This window comes from Artemia sp. Qi Xiang Cuo, chromosome 13, assembly GCF_049724085.1.
Source record: "Artemia sp. Qi Xiang Cuo chromosome 13, ASM4972408v1, whole genome shotgun sequence".
NCBI lineage: Eukaryota > Metazoa > Arthropoda > Branchiopoda > Anostraca > Artemiidae > Artemia > Artemia sp. Qi Xiang Cuo.
Window position 1 is genome coordinate 53,093,398 of NC_142806.1, and position 21,081 is coordinate 53,114,478.

General features: G+C 34.9%; 1 protein-coding gene across 1 annotated transcript in view; it reads left to right on the forward strand.

Annotated features, from left to right (window-relative positions):
- fid (class I SAM-dependent methyltransferase fire dancer) overlaps positions 1–21,081 on the forward strand; it is a 118,235-nt gene that overhangs the window by 47,250 nt on the left and 49,904 nt on the right. The window contains exon 4 of the mRNA XM_089099241.1: positions 8,945–9,136. Within this exon, the coding sequence (XP_088955367.1) occupies positions 8,945–9,136 (192 nt within the window). The remainder of the gene's footprint in view (positions 1–8,944; positions 9,137–21,081) is intronic.

The window sequence follows — 21,081 nt, forward strand, 5'->3', positions numbered from 1 at the left end:
ATCAGGACCAGGGGTTTTATTGGTTTTAAGGCAATTGATTGCTTGTTGGATTTCATTTAACTTGGGGGAGCCATGTCCACGTCATTGTAAATACTGCTGGGTGAGTTTGGTTCCTGAAGGTCATTAGGGCTACGACTTGGATTAGGGCAGCGCTGATTATCATCAATTACTGTGGTGAGTTGGTGCTGGTTAAGTAGTTTCTCAAAGTGCTCCCTCCAGCGATTTACTATTTCGGTATTATTCGAGAGTAACTTGCTGTTTTCATCTTCGACGGATGTAATAATAGGCTTATGTGATTTACTCCTGATTGATTTTAGGAGCTGATACATCTTCCTGGTGTCAGATGTAGAGGCAGCGGCTTCCATGTCTTCAGCAATTTACTCCCAGTACTGGTTCTTATCATTCTTAGCCGACTGGTGACATTCTCTTCTCAGGCGTTTGAACAACTCCGATTTTCTGTCCGTTATCTGTTGCTTGTGCTCAGCCATCTGAATTATGTGTGTTGACATTCATTTTTTGGATAGTCTTTTACGGTATCCTATCGTAGCTTCTGCAGCCTCGTGGATTGTATTGCGTATGGTTAGCCACTCCTTATCCAAACTTTGAGTTTGCTCGTCCTTCGCTTACGCTTGGAGAGCTTCAAAGTGGTGTTAGACAACTCTAAGCAGAATGCCTGTCGTATATTAGGATCATCGAAGTGATTGGTGTCAAATCTTTGTGGATAATTGCTCTTGGGGCGTGCTGCAATTCGAAACTTTAGATCTAATTTGACTAGAAGATGATCCAGCCCATGTTTCGAGCCAGTATCTGCTCCAATGTACGATCTACTATTCGTAGCCACTGACTTCCAACAACGGGACATGAGGATGTAATCAATCTGGATTTTCGCTCTATCATCTCTTGGATACCACGTGGCTCTGTGGCTGGGCTTGTGTTTGAATAAGGCATCGGTCCAAATCATTCGTCATGGGAAAATGAAAAAGTCTTGATCCCCTGGTACATCTAGCCCCAAGACCGAAGTGGTCAATGGCAGACTCAGCATTGAATACTTTTCCCCCAATTATGGCGTTAAAGTCTTCTCCAATAAAGATGAGGTCTCGTTTTGGGACTTTCTTAAGCGTACAAGTTAGAATTTGGTAAAAAAAAGACCTGCTTCGCTCTCCGGTGCGTCTCTGGCTGTAGCATAAACTAAAATAACTGATATGTTGATTAGGTGGCCTTTGAATCGCGCTCTTGCTACTCTATGTGATATAGGTTCCCACTCTAGAAGTGGCTTCACTGCGAGGGGGCTTAATGCGATGCCCACTCCACAATACGCAGATCCATCAATGAGATCCGGAGTTGAAAAAGGAGAAAGAAGCGTCGACCTCAGGAGTTCTAATCTCTGAGCCTTCCACAATGCCGTTGATTCAAGTTTCTGAAACGCACATTATGTCTATGTTGTAACGCAGTAATTCCCAGCGATAAAAGACTGAGTCGTTAGGCATTTCATCGAGCAGACGTTCCAGCATCCTAGACTGAGAGGTTTTCTATATTTCCGAAGTGCTATCTCAGCTTGCCAGTTTTTAGGAGAAGGCGCCGATGAAACCTTCAACGCATCGCTTGTCGGGGATGCCGTAGTATGGGTTCGACTCTTTACATTGAATCGCATTTGGACGTTTCGTGGAGATATATTTAACCATGCAGGTCTCCACTCACTGATGGCACCCTCTGCGGTTTGGCCTAGAAAGAATTGGGATAGGCAATTCCGGCCGTTTCCACCTGACTACCACGATGAGGAAGCCGCAGTAGGATTTCTCCTATATACATATTCTAATGTTAGTGCGTAAACTTATCTTCCTATTTTGTAATTTTTCTCTAAACTTTCCCAAATCTTTCCAAACTCTTAGAATTTAAACTAAGTAAAAGTAAGATTTATAAATAAAACACGCCCTAGTTACAGCGAGAGTATGCTAGGAATTTAAAATTAGAGTGTCTATTATTCAAGCAAACCAAGTCAATTTGTCTTCCAAAATGATTCTTGTAGTCGACAGAAATCTGCAAAGCAATCTACAATAAGGCATATCTTTATTAAAATTAACGCTCTAAGGCTAACCCCAAAGCTGAATTGAACGTTAACCCCATAGGTGAATTAAATGGTGTTAAGATTATTTGAATAAAATATTTAATTTTTCATTTTAACTGAGTTACAGAATTTACATTATATATGTATATAATATAAACACATAATAAACAAATTGTTTATTATAATAGTTATATAAATCTTAAATTCCAATAAATTAGGGAAAAAAAAAGCCGAAATTAGTGTTATACCTCTACAAGCTACAACTCAATAAAGTGTAATATATTCCTCCTAATCCCATTCCCACCCCCCAGCTCAAATAACTATTAAATAAGAGACGACCGGCCATTTTTATTTAAGCTTTCATTCTAGCTTTTACTTAAATTCAAAATATTCATTATGCTAATTGAAACATTTATATGTTCAATTACGCTCAAAAAGCTCAATTCAGCACAAAACTATGGAAATTCCTGCTGACAGAATCTCCGTTCGTTCGTTCACATAACTACATCAAAAATCAACCTACTCGGCATAATTCTGGGAACTTTCTTATTGATTTGAAGCTTTCTTAACTTCTTCAGCTGAAAAAATTGCAGCGATAGAAAATACTCGTCAATCGCATAAATGATCAATTTTAATTGCCGTTTTGTTTATAAAAGATTTTGAAGTCGCTCAATATTTACAAAGTTGAAAGAGTGTGGTTGAAAAGGATGAGGATTATGTTTCATTCCCATGGTTCCAGAACCGAAACCGTATTCTGCATTTGGTTCTATTGTTCTTGGTTTTGTAAACTGTATTTGGTTCTAGTGTACAACCACTCCTCTTCCTTCGAATGAAACACTATGAACAACTAAATTCAAGCTTTAAAAAATTCTTTAAAACTTTAAAAAAGGGGTGATCGTATACACTTTGAAGGAGTCCCGTTTGATTGAAAATTGAAAGTTCTAAAACTCTTTAATGAGTTAAAAGTGATCAGAGGGCCACTAACCCCCTCCCCACCTCCTATCCACAAATCATGAGCCGTGTATCAAAAGGTCGTATCTCCTTAATTTAAATTTTCAGAAGAGCAAATAAAAAACGTCACAACTTTTTATTTCCTTTCTGATAACCGTAAAACAAAAACGGATTGATGTGTGAAATTGAATTGGATCGATATGTGCCACTCATTCGGTTCGTTTAAAAAAATTGTTAAAAATTCTTTGGCTTCGTAGAAGTTATTTTTATCTATTTTTTATTTTCTTTTTTTTATTTTTCTTGGAGTCTATTTAATCTACTTAATTAATTTAGTTTATTTGTTCTATTTTTTCTATAGTTTTCATTTTATCTATATATTTTTTTCTTCTCCTTTTGCTCTTGTGTCTGTGAGTAAGTGATTATTTTAAATTTTCTTTTGTTTTTCATCTCTGAGTAAGTAACTCATTTGTCTTCCCCCTTCTTTACAGGCCAATGAACCTTTGGGGGAATAATAACATGTAATATTGTTGTGTATTTAATGAAGAATAAATCTTATCTTATCAATGCATATCAATCTGTTTTTTTTTGTTTTGTTTTTTACAACGTTACTATTATTTTCCATGACCACACTGCCTTTTCTATGACGAAATCAATCAGAATTCCAAATAGGGATAGGTCCTTTTATTAGACAGTGAAATGAAAATATAAGCATTATTTCATTTTTAATTAGAAGAATATTCAACGCAGTATTACAAGATTCAAGAACAGTTAGTGAACTTTTTAAGTCAATGGACCGGTAACCTGCTTTGACCTGCAATTTCAAAGAAACTTGTACCACCTTTACTCAACGCAGTATTAAAAAATTCAAGAACAGTTAGTGAACTTTTTAAGTCAATGGACCGGTAACTTGCTTTGACCCGGAAGTGATTATTTTGTTTAGTATAAAAGCAGTTTGTTAGTAACTCTACTGATGATGATGACCGACTGTGTCATCAAAACATTTAGAGTCTTTGTTTTATATTTTCATTTCACTGTCTAATAAAAGGACCTATCCCTATTTGGAATTCTTATGGATTTCGTCATAGAAAAGGCAGTGTGGTCATGGAAAATAATAGTAACGTCTTATACATGGGGATGACAGACCAACTTCAAAATCAGGAACATTTCATTTGCTATTAGAAGAATAAAATGATAAATTTAGCACCTGTAATTTCAGCATTATTTCATTTTTAATTAGAAGAATATTCAACATAGTATTACAAGGTTCAAGAACATGTTAGTGAACTAAGTCAATGGACCAGTAATCTGCTTTGACATGCAATTCTGAATACACTTGTACCACCTTTACTAAACACGGAATTAAAAAAATTCAAGAACAGTTAGTGAACTTTTTAAGTCAATGGACCGGTAACTTGCTTTGACCCGGAAGTGATTATTTTGTTTATTATAAAAGCAGTTTGTTTTAATTTTGATAAGTTAGTAACTCTACTGAGGATGGTGACCGACTGTGTCATCGAAATATTTAGAGTCTTTGTTTTATATTTTCATTTCACTGTCTAATAAAAGGACCTATCGCTATTTGGAATTCTTATTGATTTTGTTTTTTACAGTTATCAGAGAGAAATAAAAAGTTGTGAGGTTTTTTGTTTGCTCTTGTGAAAATTTACAGTTATGGAGATACGACATTTTGATACCCAAGTGACGAATTATATCTGATGGAATTTTGAGATTGCCATTGTGCAACTTTGCTATTATCAAGGATGCATCGATTTTTGTTGTTTTTTTTTTGGGGGGGAGCTATTACTTTGTTGGTTTTTTTTTGGGGGGGAGGCTACAACAAAAAATAAAAGCGTATAAAAAATTTGTTTGTATGCATTTTGTTACATTTTTATGAGTCGGAACAAATTAAAGAGGGTGGGGGTTCAAACCGGGCAAATATCCTTGCCCCTGGATTCGGGCTTGAGGGCAGTGGTCAAGAATGGCTCTAAAAAGTAGGTGCATCAAAGGACTTGGAACTATTTGTTAATTTATTTACAAAGGAATTGTCCAAGGAAAGTTTAGGCAATCGTTTGAGTGACCCTATATTAAATAAAAGCTGTAAGAAAAAAACGCGGTTCGATTCCACTTCCTAGAACTGTAATAAAAGAAAGGTTAGCAATTGTTCAGAAAAATTTTAAGGTTGAAGGATGTGCTTTTTGCACATAAAAAAATGTGCTTTTTGTCAATCTATCTGTGGCCAAACGAAAAGAATGTGCTTTTTGGCCATCTATCTGCGATCAAATGAAAAAATATGCTTTTTGGCAATCTATCTGTGGCCAAACGAAAAGAATGTGCTTTTTGGCCATTTATCTGCGGCAAAACGAAAAGAATGTGTTTTTTGGCCATCTATCTGCGACCAAACGAAAAGAATCTGCTTTTTGGCCATCTATTTCCAGCCAAACGAAAAGAATGTGCTTTTTGGCCATTTATGTACGACCAAACGAAAAGAATGTGATTTTTGGCCATCTATCTGCGGCCAAACGAAAAGAATAAGCTTTTTGGTCATCTATCTGCGGCCAAAAAATAAGAATATGCTTTTTGGCCATCTATCTGAGGCCAAACAAAAGTAGATCGTTCTCGAATACGGGTGGAAGAAGCTATAAGAAAGACTTTAATGAACATTAGAACTTCCTGGGAGGATGTGGGCAGGGGAAGCAGCTTTAAAATATTTAGGAGGAGTTTGCCCTACTGTGTTGGCCTCAGGCGGCATAGTGCTGCAGTAAGTTATGATTAGTGGTAGGTAGTAGTATTGTTTCAATTATTTCATTATTGACTGATCATGTTAAAGTGGCCCCTAGATTGTGCAGACTCGTTTGTATTTACCTTTTTCTAACAGTTTGTGGTAACAAACAGTAAGTAAGGAGCGATCTGGCTCAATAGTAACCGAAATTCTAAAAAACGAAGTTTTGATACTAATAGATACATCACTAGATTTATATTTTAATGCCGATTTCCAGTACGTCAGGTTCATTAACTTTAGTCTTACCCCATAAAAGTTAAGCGCCTGAGAAGATTTGTCGTGTTTTCAAAAAAAGGGAGAAACACCCCTTAAAAGTCATAGAACTTTAATGAAAATCACACCATCTGATTCAGCGTATCAGAGAACCCTACTATACCTATCTGCAAAAATTTTGAATTTTGCATTTTTTGCCAGAAGAAAGATCACGGATGCGTGTTTATTTGTTTGTTTTTGTTTTTGTTTTTTTACCCAGGGGTGATCGTATCGAACCAGTGGTCCTAGAATATCGCAGGAAAGCTCATTTAAACGAAAATTAAAAGTTCTAGTTCCCTTATTAAGTGCCAAAAAAATGGAGGACAACTAGGCCCCCTCCCACACTCATTTTTTAGCAAAGTCACCTGATCAAAATTTTGAGATAGCTACTTTGTTCAGCATGGTCGAAGAACATGATAACTATGTCTTTGAGGATGACTTAATCCCCCACAGTCCTTGGGGGAAGGGCTGCAAGTTATGAAGTTTGCCCAATGTTTACATATAGTATTGGTTATTGGAAAGTATACAGAAGTTTTCAGGGGGAACTTTTTCTGGTAGTTGGAGGGGGGTCGAGGGTTACATGGATGGATCTTTCCATGGAGGAAGTTTTCATGGGAGAGGAGACATTGCTATGAAGGGGGCGCCGGATTTCCCAGTATTATTTAAAAAACGATCAGAAATTAAATAAAAAAAAAACGATTTTTTCAACAGAAAGTAAGGAACAACATCAAAATTTAAACCGAACAGAAATTATTACGCATATGATAGGGTTCGCCCCTTAGTCAATACCTCGCTCTTTACGCAAATTTTTTTTTGTACTTTCATCAGAGCTATTTATTCTAATTAACGGCCTTTGTGATTAAGGGGACATTCTTAAAGAATTGGAACAAAATTTGAACTTTAGCGAAAAGAGCGAGGTATTGACTAGGGAGCAAACCCCTAGTTACGTCAGAACAAAATTTCAAGAAAGCCATTTAGCCAAAAAAAAGTAAAATTAATATGCAAATTTCGGTTTAATTATTCATGTACAGTGAGCCAAAATCAAAGCTGCATTAATTCAAAAATGTTCAGAAATTAGATAAAAAAACAAGTTTTTTTAGCTGCAAATAAGGAGCGACATAAAAACTTAAAATGAACAGAAATTATTCCGTATATGAAAGGGGATTTCCCCTCCTCAACGCCTCGCTCTTTGCGCTGAAGTTTGACTTCGTCTCAAAACTTCATTTTTAAAACAATAAAAAACTCTAGCGTAAAGAGCGAGGCGTTGAGGAGGGGACAGCCCCTTTCATATAAGGAATAATTTCTTTTTGTTTTAAGTTTTAATGTCGCTCCTTACTTTCAGCTAAAAAACTTGTTTTTTTATTTAATTTCTCCATAAAACGAAAAGTCTCTTCTTTTGTCACTATTGCAAGTTTTCAGCCTGTGTCTTTATGTTTCGTTTAAAATTTCTGGGTAATCTGTTGTGAATTTTAAGCGATAGCAAAAAAAAAAAAAAAAAAAAAAAAAAAAAAAAAAACTTATTAACTATATTCGCTCTGTGGGTTTACCAGTATTTGGTATTTCAAATATTTCTGATAATGCAGCACATATTGCAGCACAATGCAGCACATATTTCTGAGACGCAAATATGCTTCTCAGAAATATGTGCTCCTCTTCAACAGTTTCATTTAAAAAGAATTTCAGCCAGAGGTGTAGCTTGGGTTTTCAGTGGCCGGGGACGATGTTGGTTTTGAGCTTCTTCCCCCAAAGAAGACATCAGAAGATCGTAGTATTGGTGAAAAAACTCAGTTTGGTGCCCCCTCATAGGCTGCGCCTGGAAAGAGCTGTCCCCTTTCCCCCAGGTATGCCATTGCGTTCAGCACATTTCTAAGAAAAAACGCAAATGAAAAATGACTGCGACATAGAGAAGAGGAAACTTATAAGAGAGGAAATTAAGCGTTTTTATGTTCGTTTAATATGAACTCGGTTGAAAAAAAACTTAGTTTTGTACCCCCTCACAGGCTGTGTCCGATAAAAGCCATCCCCTTTCACTCTTAGCTATGCCACTGTTTTCAGCACATTTCTAAGAGAAAAAAAAAAGAAAAATGACTATGACATAGAAAAGAGGAAACTTATAAGAGAGGAAAGTAGACGTTTTTATATTTGTTTAATATAAATTCAATCGAAAAACCTAGCTTGGTGGTTTGATATGAATTCATTCGAAAAGAATTAGTTTGGCGCCCCTTCATAGGCTGCACTCGGGAAGAGCCATTCTCTTTCCCCCTTTGCTATGCCACCGTTTTCAGCATATTTCTAAAAAAAAAACATAAACGGAAAATGACTATGACATAGAGAAGAGGAAACTTATAAGAAAGGAAAAGTAGGCGTTTTTGTGTTTGTATAATGTGAATTGAAAACTAGAAGTACCATGCACGTACACAGTATTTTTTTTTTGGGGGGGGGGCAGTAATAATTTTCTCATGAGGGGCAATAGTAAGAAGAATATTTTCTAATTTGAATACAAAGTGCCCAGAAACCCAAGAAATTTTAGGGATTTTTCGGGCCTCAGACCCGAGCTCGTCTCCTCCCCCTCCAAACGTCCCTCAGTTATACAAAGGACAACGCAGAGATACCGAACACGACAGTACAAGTTCAAACATGCTTATTATGAGTTATATGAACTTGGAAAGTGGCCTAGTGTAAAAAAAAGTTGAAAACAGACATGAAAAACTTATCTAATTCACATTTTTATACAGGTTTTTATAACTAACTTTGTGTTTTTTTTGTCTAGTGATAGATGGTGTTAATTGTTTTTCGCAAAGCTTTAGTTTCCGCTCCTATCAGCTTCCAAAGCTTTTCTGGCTATGATAAGTTTCTAAGTACTGGAGAAAATTTGCTAGTTCATATGCACCTTTTAGGTGCTAGTTTCGGATGCTTTATCGCTTCCATTTCGAGACGAATCGTTTGATGCTGCAATATGCATTGCTGTAGTTCACCACTTGGCAACAAGAGAAAGGCGGATTCAAGCCTTAAAAGAGTTGGCGAGGATAGTAAAAGTTGGTGGAAAGCTTCTAGTTACAGTCTGGGCAAGGGAGCAAAAATATAGAAAGGTAAATCTCATTTATGAAAAAAAAAATTAGAAAGGTAATATCGATCAAGAATGTATGTAAGAGGGACCTTTTGGCCAAACCATCTCCAAAAATCTTATTGTTCAAGGAAACCAAATGTGTACAAAGTACACAGGGAGTTTGAGCAGAAATGAAAGGATCGCTAACAAAAAATAAGACTATCTCTAAAATTCCCCCAAAATTTAAAAACGGATGATGAATAAATGTTTGTATGAGCAATGATGATAAAAAGGAGAGGTAAAGAGGAAAGTAGCATATAAAATAAGAAGCATTAAGAGGTGGGAAGGCCATATATTCTTAGATAGTTCATGTCATTCGTTTATTTTTATTGTTTTTTAGTTTGGATCCTCCTCTGCCAAAATAGACTCCTGCGTACATTCTTGATTTCAACCCTTTTTATCTCGTCCACTGTTTTTAAGTCTTTTTTTTTCTTTTATTGTTTATTATTCATTATTTATTGCTCTAGGCTCTTATTTATACATTTTTTACTCTATTATTTTGTAAACTTTGTGCAACCGTCAAACAGTTGACGATATGACAATAAATCTGTTAAGTTTTAACTAGTCAAATTGAAATATTTTGTTTTGATATTTTAAAGATTTCTATTTTTTTTTAGAAATACAGGTTAGTGTTGGATTATTAGTGTTGGAATGTTAAAAAGGGGTTGAGGAGGTAAGGACTAAAAACAAAAATTATACTCCTAAAAACATCCTAAACATCCGATACTCCTAAAAAAGGACTAAAAACAAAAATGAAAAAAAATTAAATAATTATTAGCCTGGGTGGTTAGCTCATATAATAGGGAAGGATTCTCCGGAGCTTACATTGCTTCATAATACAAAAAATGGCTAAGGACTTTATACATGACCTCAGTTGTGTCATTTCCCAAGCTTGATATTTTAATCTGATTCCGGGTCGTTTTTTTATTATGCTTTATTTGATGAAAATGTTTATAAAACAAAATAAAAATGTATATATTCGACCCTAGAGTCTAAACTTTTTCTGAGTTACTTGCTTAGAACATTGTTGGATTTGTATGTAATTTTACGGTCAATATGTCGGCCCTGTAGCAAGTTTCAATTTCAGCTGCTTCAAGATAATATACCTATTACTGGCAAGTTAACTTTTCACTGGTATTAATTAAAAAAAAAGACTTTCCGAAAAAGAAGTTTTTCAAAGAAACATAAAGGCCATATTTGACTTAAGATCAGAAGAAATAGAAACCTACAATAACTCAAACTCAAAACGACCAGAAATTACTATTACCCACTAAATTAAGCCCAAAACGACCAGAAATTATATAAACAATCATAGCAAAAAAACATACAACAGGTACTAATATAAATGAATAAATGAATCTTAGAACGAGTAAAGCTTAAATTGAACATGCAACTCAAGCTTCAAACGAACAAAAAATTTTACTATTGAAGTATAAATGAAACCCAAATCGAACCGAAACTAAATAAACAATCATAGAAAACAAAAATACAATAGATACTAATATAAATGAATAAGTGAATCTTAAAACGAGTGAAACTTGAATCGAATATGCAAATCAAGGTTTAAACGAACAAGTCACTACAAACAAGGTTTTCCCTCCTTCTCTCACTTTAAAAGTCTAAAGCCTACGGTGTCATTGGCGCTTTACTGAAAACTACATGTGTCTTGATCAGTCTTGGGAAATACAAATAAAATAAAACTGAATGTTTCATATATAATGCTATTAATGGTTAAAAGATCATCAGTTCAAGATTGTATATAATTTTATTTTCATTTTCGCTGCTGTCATAAATGGAAAAAGAAAACATTTGTAATGTAATTCGTATTCAGTGAAGCACCAATGACGCAGTAGGCTATAGACTATTACAGCTAGGGAAGGGGGCAGTATTCAAACTCTTGTTTCTAGTGAGGCTATATTTGTCTTTAATAGTCTTGGAAAGAACTAATCAAATTAAACTGAATATTTGATATATAATGATATTAATTGCTGACAGCTAGTCAGTTCAAAATTTAATTTTACTGCATTTTTTATGTTTATTTTCACTATTGCAATAAGTTCAAAAGAAAACATTTGTAATATAATTCGTTTTCAGTAAAGCGCCAATGACGCAGTAGGTTTTAGACTTTTAAAGTGAGAGAAGGAGGCAAAACCTGAACTCTTGTTTGTGCGATTTTTGTTCGTTTCAAGCTTGATTTGCACATTCAATTTTAGTTTCAATTGTTTTAAGATTTATTTATTCATTTATTTAAGTACCTATTGTATGTTTGTTTGCTATGATTGATTATTTAATTTGTGTTCGTTTTGGGTTTCATTTATTCTTCAATAGCAAAATATGTTTGCACCGTTTTAAGCTTGAGTTGAATTTTCAGTTTAAGCTTTACTCGTTTTAAGACTTATTTATTCATCTATATTAGCAGCCTACCTGTTGTATGTTTTTTTTTTATATGATTGTTTTCACAGTTTCCATTCGTTTTGGGTTTCATTTCTTCTTTAATAGTAATTTCTGGTCGTTTTGAGTTTGAGTAATTGTAGGTTTCCATGGAGGGAGGGCCAGGTGTCAGCTCCCATGATTTTTAGAATAAAATATAGTTAATAGGTTTTTTTAGGGGGAGGGGTCGGGACATGGAGGGAGGGCCAGGAGTCAACTCCTATTATTTATCATAGATAATTTGTTTGGGAGAAGGGAGGTGTATCGGGCCATGGACGATTGGAGGACCAGGGGTCAGCTCCCACAAGTTTTGGAATAAAATATTGTTAATAAGTTGTTTTTTTCGGGGGGGGGGGCGCATGAAGGACCAGGGGTGAGTTGCCATAGTTTTTGGAATAAAATGTCGTTAACAAGTACTTTCTTTTGGGGGGGGGGGGTCATGCAGAAAAGGCAAGGGGTCAGCTCCCTAGAGTTTTTGAAATAAATAAATGAAACCCAAAACGAACAGAAATTACAATAAATAACCGAGTCAAACTCAAAACGAGCAGAAATTAACATAAGTAGGGCTCAAAACCCCTGTGCCTTTCCAAGGCCAGAACATAATTTGCACCTTACTGAACAAAAATTAGATGTTTTCACTTTATAACTTTAATAAATCAAATATTTTTAACATTTTAAAGAATAAATGTCAGCATTTTATATTAAACTGAAAATGCACATTCATTTTTAAACATTTGTACCTAAATGCTTGTCTGGACAAAAGCTGGCACAAGGAGAGAGTTCCTCAGCAGAAGGTAAATCGTAACAGAAAAAATTGTGTATTACCTTCAGATAAAGGTTTATTTTTAGCAGATAGTCATTGAATCGCAGCGGCGTCAATTGGGAGGGGGGCGGGGGCTTTGACCCTTCAAGATCTTTTTGCCCTCCTTCCCCCCTAAACTTCGAAAAACACATTTTTACCAGTATTTTTTATCCAAAAATTGGCAGTTTTGGTGCTTAAACTGAAGAATATTGAAAAAACAATAAATTGCCCCTCTCCCTCAGATCTAGGAAAATAGATTCTCCCCCTCCTCCTCCTAGTTTCCATGAACTGACATACCCGTTGATGTTACAGCAAAGGTTGTCCAAATAGAAATAGGGAAAAAGCTCCATTCTAGAAATTGTGCTTTAATTCCATTGGTTACATTTTCAATATATTTTCGTGAGCCAGTCACATTGTGATTTATCTCTAGAAAGACATATGGCCCTACATTTTAAAATCTAATTGGCTTTAAAACTTTTTGTGTTAAATTTTAGGCCAGTAGAAAACCAACTTTTTACAAGTAATCCCTCCCTTTCTATGTGCCTTTTAAAATCTAATTGTTTTTAAAACTTTTTGTGTGAATTTTTAGGCCAGTAGAAAACCAGCTTTTTACAAATAGTCCCTCCCTTTCTATGTGCCTTACCTTTAAAGATAGTAGTTGATCTTTGACGGTGCAATACCCTGTCCTGCTTAATATATTCTGTAGTTTCGTTTATTTATTACCTTGCGACAGAACTATTAATTATTTTCATGTTTTTCTCTCTTCCACTCGAAAGGGTTCATCACCATAAACAGGTGTTTTCTAGGTTTGTTTATGCTATTCAAATAGATAAAAAGATAGGACTTTAAACATGGATCAGTGATGACCTTTACATTTATTCTTCAAAATAATGGAAAACATGAATTTGGATAAAACTGGATTCTAAAACTGTAATGGCAATATTTCTTGAAAATCCTACTGTAGTGGGTCTCACCCCCAGCTTCATGTCTCCTGGAGCTAGAAGAACTCTCATGTTCAGCAGGGGCACATTGCTGCCATGGCTTCCAAGTTGTGGACTGCCGTGGCTTCTTGTCTGCAGCATACAAAAAGAACTGGACATTTTTGCACGTTTACAAGCTTCAAAACCTTTTGCCTGAAAATATATTTTTGGAATGCTGCTCTAATCTATTTAAACACATCGTAAATAAGGCCTGTTTTTTCCTTAAACTGAGATTATATTGTGCTCAAAAATTATTATGCTCAAAGTTGCATTTCATCATGGATTCTGACAAGTCTATTCTTCTCCCAGTTTCTTCCTGTCCACTGTCCCTCTCTTTCCCCTCTTCCCATCTATTTTTCTTTCTGCCTATCTCTCTTCGTTCCTTCACTCCCTCTCTCACTTCCACTAGCTCTTCTCGTGTTTCCATTCTTTCTCTTCCTCTTCCCCCTCCCTCTTGGAACTGCAGAAGAGGTGTCCAGGGGTTTCTAATATCTGTATTCAGCAATCTATATTTTCCCCCCTGCATTTGGTGAAGTTATTTGATTGTTCTACATACATTCATCACTATGACTGCCATTTAATGAAAATATGCTACTAAACAACATAGTAATAATAAGCGTTTACTAAAATGGGGTTTGTTTCTTTCCATTCTATTTTAAGTTTCGAATAGATAGTATTAGAATTAGTAGGGTTCTTTTGAAAATATGTGCACCACTCAATGGTCTTTCTGCACTTAGGGTAGGGGTCTAAGCCCCACCCATCTCATAGAACCTCATTATTTGGAAGATTCCTCCATACATTCCTATGTATATATAAAGTTAGGTTATTTACTATTTTCTCGAATTCAGGCTTTTCCCATACTTTGGGCTCCTCCAAAATTATATAATGTGAAGGTGCCTACGTATTTTTTGAACAAAATGTCACTCCATTTTGGTGTTTCAAAGTCAACGCAACTTCTCACAGGCTTCTTGAATTCAAGAACCTCCAAAATTATGCAGTGTAAATATGCCTACTTATATTTTTGCAACGAAATCACTGTGTTTCGCCGTTTCAAAGTCTGCGCAGCGTTGACTTAGTTAAGAGTGGTGTGTCTGTCATGCATTATTTTTGTTTCTCGGATACTTATTATGGAAGGGGTGGTTATAGAAACTTGGGAAGTACTTATTTGACTGGATATTTCAAAGATTTAGTGCCCTTTTTTGGGGAAAGGTCAAAAGTAATTGGCCAGTAGCCAGCCCCCTTCCTGTACCCCTGGAGCCCCCCTTGGCCTCATAACAACAGCAATCTTCCTCAGAATAGTCAGACCATTCAATGAATATGATTCTTGGAATAACATGACGGCCCCCAAGGCAAGTGCCATAAATTACACAAATTGCTTATTGTTCTCTTATGGATGTTCTGGTAGAAAATAGTTGAGCATTTTTTATCTTGGCTGCCCCAATAGCTTCAAACTTTAGGTGATCTTTTCCTGTGCCTTGGGGACCTCAGATTTTGTTGGGAGGGGAAGGGTGTTTGATGTTTGATGGGAGGGGAAGGGTGTTAAATGGCTTGTCGCCTCTTGTCCGTTTGAAAATCATATCAGAAAGTCATCGGGTCAGGGGGGTCTTAATGAACACCAAAAAACTGGGTTACTGGCATCTTACTAAAGAAACAGGCCCTAAAGATGGATTGAAACATATTCTTATTGGGTTAAAACTCGCATCTCTAAATTCTTTGGCCAGAGTCACCCCAGCGAACAAAATAATAATTACAAGACATTGGTTTGCCTTAAATAGGGGCCAAAAAGGGCCAGAAAACTTTTTATTGGAAAAGTTCTGAAACATTTAATCATAAGGTACGGATCCTCTAAAAATTGGTCATAAACTATTTTTTACAATTGGTTCGGAAATTGAAACGTGAGGGTGTTAAGGGGTCGGACAACGAGTAAACAAGCCTTTTCGCTTCTGATCGAATTTGAAACTTATGTTCATGAGTTCCTGAGCCAAATGGACATAAGTATAAAAGAAAACGTTAGACCAAAAATTAGCCCCGAAAAAGGGCTTGAATGTTGTCTTGAATTTAGTGTCCTAAATCCCAAGGAAAGAAGATCCCAATACACGGGGTGAAATTCAATTAAAAAGAAGTACTGGTTTGCTCCATCCGGAAAATTTTTTCCGAATAGCATAAAAAGACTTTGTAAGTTGCCGGGGTAAGGGAGCCTCAATGCACAAACCCCCTTGGAAATGGGCTAAACAAAAATTTTACTATTGACTAACTCTGAGCCCTCGGTCCAAAGAAACCCTAATGCACAACATAAAATTAAAGAAAAAGTTCACCCGAAAGCTGGGTTTGAAAAGTGGTGGTAAATATATATTTCTCCGAGTGGCTTAAATTTTACATGCGTAAGTCCCTGGGCCAATGGGTTCAGTGGAAGAAAAATGAAAAATAATTTGTTTTGACTAAAAAAAGGGTCAAACAAGAGTTAATAAAATTTGGTTCACCTAAGATCGGCCAAAATCCAGCAACAGTTTAATGGGTCTAAGTGGGCGGTAATCCCACAGTTGTTTGTGATCAGTTCTGTTGGTTTCAAGTTTGAATTGATTTATTCATTTTAATTTCTGTTTGTTTTATATTTTATTTATTCATCCACTGCAATTTCATCACTTATTCATTCGTAGTAACTTTCATTGGTTTTAAGTTCGACTTATCAGATGTCTTTTTTATGCTTGTTTTACGTTTTAATATCGGTCTTTACTTTTCTTAGAGAAGTAGTTTCTTGGAAGACTTTTTTTAAGATTAATCATCCGATACCAAACAGTTCCAGTCCTTATACAGTTTCGAAATTACCAAGCTTTTTACTCCTTAGAAATGAGGTTTTAGTAAGTAACCTCCTTTACTCCCTACTCCTTTTACTCCATAAAATCTGGTTTTAGTAAGTAAGCTGCATTACCCGCTACTCCTTTCACTCCTTAAAAATGCGGTTTTAGTAATTAAGCTTTTTTAATCCTTAGAAATGAGGTTTTAGTAAGTAACCTCCTTTACTCCCTAATCCTTTTACTCATTAAAATCTGGTTTTAGTATGTAAGCTGCATTACCCCCTACTCCGTTCACTCCTTAAAAATGCGGTTTTAGTAATTAAGCTTTTTACTCCTTAGAAATGAGGTTTTATTAAGTAATCTCCTTTACTCCCTACTCCTTTTACTCCTTAAAATCTGGTTTTAGTAAGTAAGCTGCATTACCCCCTACTCCGTTCACTCCTTAAAAATGCGGTTTTAGTAATTAAGCTTTTTACTCCTTAGAACTGAGGTTTGATTAAGTAAACTCCGTTACTCCCTACTCCTTTTACTCCATAAAATCTGGTTTTAGTAAGTAAGCTGCATTACCCCCTACTCCGTTCAATCCTTAAAAATGCGGTTTTAGTAATTAAGCTGGTTTACTCCTTAGAAATGAGTTTTTAGTACGTAAAATCCTTTACTCCCTACTCCTTTTACTCCTTAAAATCTGGTTTTAGTAAGTAAGCTGCATTACCCCCTACTCCGTTCACTCCTTAAAAATGCGGTTTTAGTAATTAAGCTTTTTACTCCTTAGAAATGAGGTTTTTGTAAGTAATCTCCTTTACTACCTACTCCTTTTACTCCTTAAAATCTGGTTTTAGTAAGTAAGCTGCATTACCTCCTACTCCGTTCACTCCTTAAAAATGCGGGTTTAGTAATTAATCTTTTTACTCCGTAGAACTGAGGTTTTATTAAGTAATCTCCTTTACTCCCTACTCCTTTTACTCCTTAAATTCTGTTTTTAGTATGTAAGCTGCATTACCTCCTACTCCGTTCACTCCTTAAAAATTCGGTTTTAGTAATTAAGCTTTTTACTCCCTAGAAATGAGGTTTTAGTAAGTAATCTCCTTTACTCCCTACTCCTTTTACTCCTTAAAATCTGGTTTTAGTAAGTAAGCTGCATTACCCCCTACTCCGTTCACTCCTTAAAAATGCGGTTTTAGTAATTAAGCTTTTTACTCCTTAGAAATGAGGTTTTAGTAAGTAATCTCCTTTACTCCCTACTCCTTTTACTCCTTAAAATCTGGTTTTAGTAAGTAAGCTGCAATACCCCCTACTCCGTTCAATCCTTAAAAATGCGGTTTTAGTAATTAAGCTGTTTTACTCCTTAGAAATGAGGTTTTAGTAAGTAACCTCCTTTACTCCCTACTCCTTTTACTCCTTAAAATCTGGTTTTAGTAAGTAAGCTGCATTACCCGCTACTCCGTTCACTCCTTAAAAATGCGGTTTTTTTTATTTATCTTTTTTACTCCTTAGAAATGAGGTTTTAGTAAGTAACCTCCTTTACTCCCTACTCCTTTTACTCCTTAAAATCTGGTTTTAGTAAGTAAGCTGCATTACCCCCTACTCCGTTCACTCCTTAAAAATGCGGTTTTAGTAATTAAGCTTTTTACTCCTTAGAAATGAGGTTTTAGTAAGTAATCTCCTTTACTCCCTACTCCTTTTACTCCTTAAAATCTGGTTTTAGTAAGTAAGCTGCAATACCCGCTACTCCGTTCACTCCTTAAAATTGCGGTTTTAGTAATTAAGCTTTTTTAATCCTTAGAAATGAGTTTTTAGTACGTAAAATTCTTTACTCCCTAATCCATTTACTCCTTAAAATCTGGTTTTAGTATGTAAGCTGCATTACCCCCTACTCCGTTCACTCCTTAAAAATGCGGTTTTAGTAATTAAGCTTTTTACTCCTTAGAAATGAGGTTTTAGTAAGTAATCTCCTTTACTCCCTACTCCTTTTACTCCTTAAAATCTGGTTTTAGTAAGTAAGCTGCATTACCCCCTTCTCCGTTCACTCCTTAAAAATGCGGTTTTAGTAATTAAGCTTTTTACTCCTTAGAAATGAGGTTTTATTAAGTAATCTCCTATACTCCCTACTCCTTTTACTCCTTAAATTCTGTTTTTAGTAAGTAAGCTGCATTACCTCCTACTCCGTTCACTCCTTAAAAATGCGGTTTTAGTAATTAAGCTTTTTACTCCTTAGAAATGAGGTTTGATTAAGTAATCTCCTTTACTCCCTACTCCTTTTACTCCTTAAATTCTGGTTTTAGTAAGTAAGCTGCAATACCCGCTACTCCGTTCAATCCTTAAAAATGCGGTTTTAGTAATTAAGCTGTTTTACTCCTTAGAAATGAAGATCACACACATAATCTTATCTTAATAGTGAAAGTTAATTGCGAAAGCAAATTGATAGGACTTCGGAAAAGATCTTGAAACCACTCGAAAATGGGGTTGGATCAAAACGAAAAGTATACTTTTGGAATAAAATGATCCAAAATCATATCCGTTTTCCCCTCCCCGTATTGCAGAAACCCGAGGAAATCATATTTTGCCTTCGTATCAATGATATGTCTCATTTTTAATTTTTCTTCTGAAGGGATCCAGCTCATTTCTGAAGGGGGTTCACCTAAGGAGTCCCTTATCATTGGGGGATTGTATGAGATCTATATCATTTCTAAAGGGGTTGGACGGGATCTAGTTAATTTCTGAAGACTCTACATAAGAATACATTAATTAAATTATCTTTTCTTCCCATTGTCTTTCTTTATGTTTAGCCTATTATTAACTTTTAATCTAGGGACCCAACCCCAGGCATTTGCTTCTGTACAGTTCATTGACATTATTACCGTGAAATAAAGATTGGGAATTATTGCTCTAAGTTTTTATATCATTTATAACTGCCAGATGAGATCAGTGTGAGCACGTGCTTATAATTCCCCCGTGTCCCGTGATCATTTTCAGCAGTTGTAATATGTGTAGATTGAAACAGTATATTTCATGGCAAATAGTGATAAGAAAATAATTTTTTATTTTAGGAGAAGTGTTTTTCTTTAAATATGTAGCTGGTCACATATTCATTGTCAGGATTTTCAGAAAAAGAAGAATTAATTGAAAAACAACCATATGACAGTGTTGAACTTAAATATAGTTAATTTCCGCTTTTTTGTATAGACACTTCTTGTGTAAATGTTAGCAACAAAACAGGTTCTGCCATTCCTTCCGAATCCATCCTTGTCATTTTATATAAATATAATCCTTAGAATGAAAGTGGATTAGGAAGGTGTGTCTCCCAATTCTCTACTGCAATCTGAAAATATCTTAAGAAAGGTTGAGGACTCACTGCAGCACCAAACCACCTAAGGCCAATACAGCTGCTCACGCTCCTCCTCTACCCCAGTCTACTCAGAACTTTCCTCTTTACACCTTCCCAAGAACCAATTTCCTTTAAATTCTTTCTTACGACTACTTCCCATCACATTCGGGGACGACCTGCTTTTTTGCCCTAGATGAATGGCCAAAAAGAACGATCTTTGTCAATCTATCATCTGAAAAACATGTATATATATATATATATATATATATATACATGTTTTTCAGATGATAGATTGACAAAGATCGTTCTTTTGGCCATTCATATATATATATATATATATATATATATATATATATATATATATATATATATATATATATATATATATATATATATATATATATATATATATATATATATATATATATATATATATATATATATATATATATATATATTATATATAATTTATATATATACTATCTTTATAAACGAGTAACAATTGTATATTTTTGTTTATGTATGTATTTTTTCTCGAAAATGGCTCCATATTTTTTCGGGAAAATTGGTAGCCTGGGATATTCTGGCCTAAGCAAACGATCTAGATCTGTCTTAAGTGTGAGAAAATTCGTTAAGAGCCTCAATTTTGGGAAAAAAAATATTTATGTGAGTAACGTCATTTTTATATACATCAGTATTGCAATGACATTGTCACATTTGTCACAGATAGTAGAAATCGTTGTTAGAAATTGGACTTGCTGTAATAATCAAATATCCTTGAATAGACTTAAAAAAAAAAACAAAATTTACCAAATTTCTTATCTTTTAAGTATAAGCGATGTCTTTTTAAGACATGAAAAAAAGTTGAAAATTTTTAAGTTCAGTTCAGAATCGCTAAAGTTATTATGTAAAACTGGACAAATATTTACGGTGCCTGAGCCATAATTTTAATTTTTTAATTCAAACTAGAAAAATACCTTTTCTTTTGAAAAACTACAAAAATTACAAAATTACAATTAGTTTGTTTTTTGTTAGATAAAATCAACTCGCTACGTGATTGAACTTACAGGTTCAAACGTCACCAGTTATATAATGTCAGTAGGAAGTCCCAAAAAACGAAAATTTGCAATTATTACAAATGATGATTCTCTATTTGGCAAGGGATTACAACAATTCAAAAACTTTAAAAAAGAAAACCAAAAGTTTGAAGCTTAGTACATATCGTTGTAAGAAATTGGACTAGCTTTAATGATCAATTATCTTTGAACAGACAAAGTATGAAAAGACATTAAATTGTGTAAAGAGTAAAAGACTGGTAATTACAAATATATTTGTATTGTATATCGGACTTGCTTTAATAATCAAATATTTTTTAAAAGACTGCAGTAAGAAAAGAGAGCAAATTGTCTGGGGTTAGAAGACAAGCGACAGTGAGAATCCATATATAGAAGCCTGCCGCGTACCAAGTGCCGGGGCCCGGCGACTAGTAATTGCAAAAATATTTGTATATATTTTAACAAGGGATTACTAAATTTCAAAAACCTTAAAAAAGAAAACAAAAAGTTTGAAGCTTAGTCGAAATCGTTTTTAGAAATC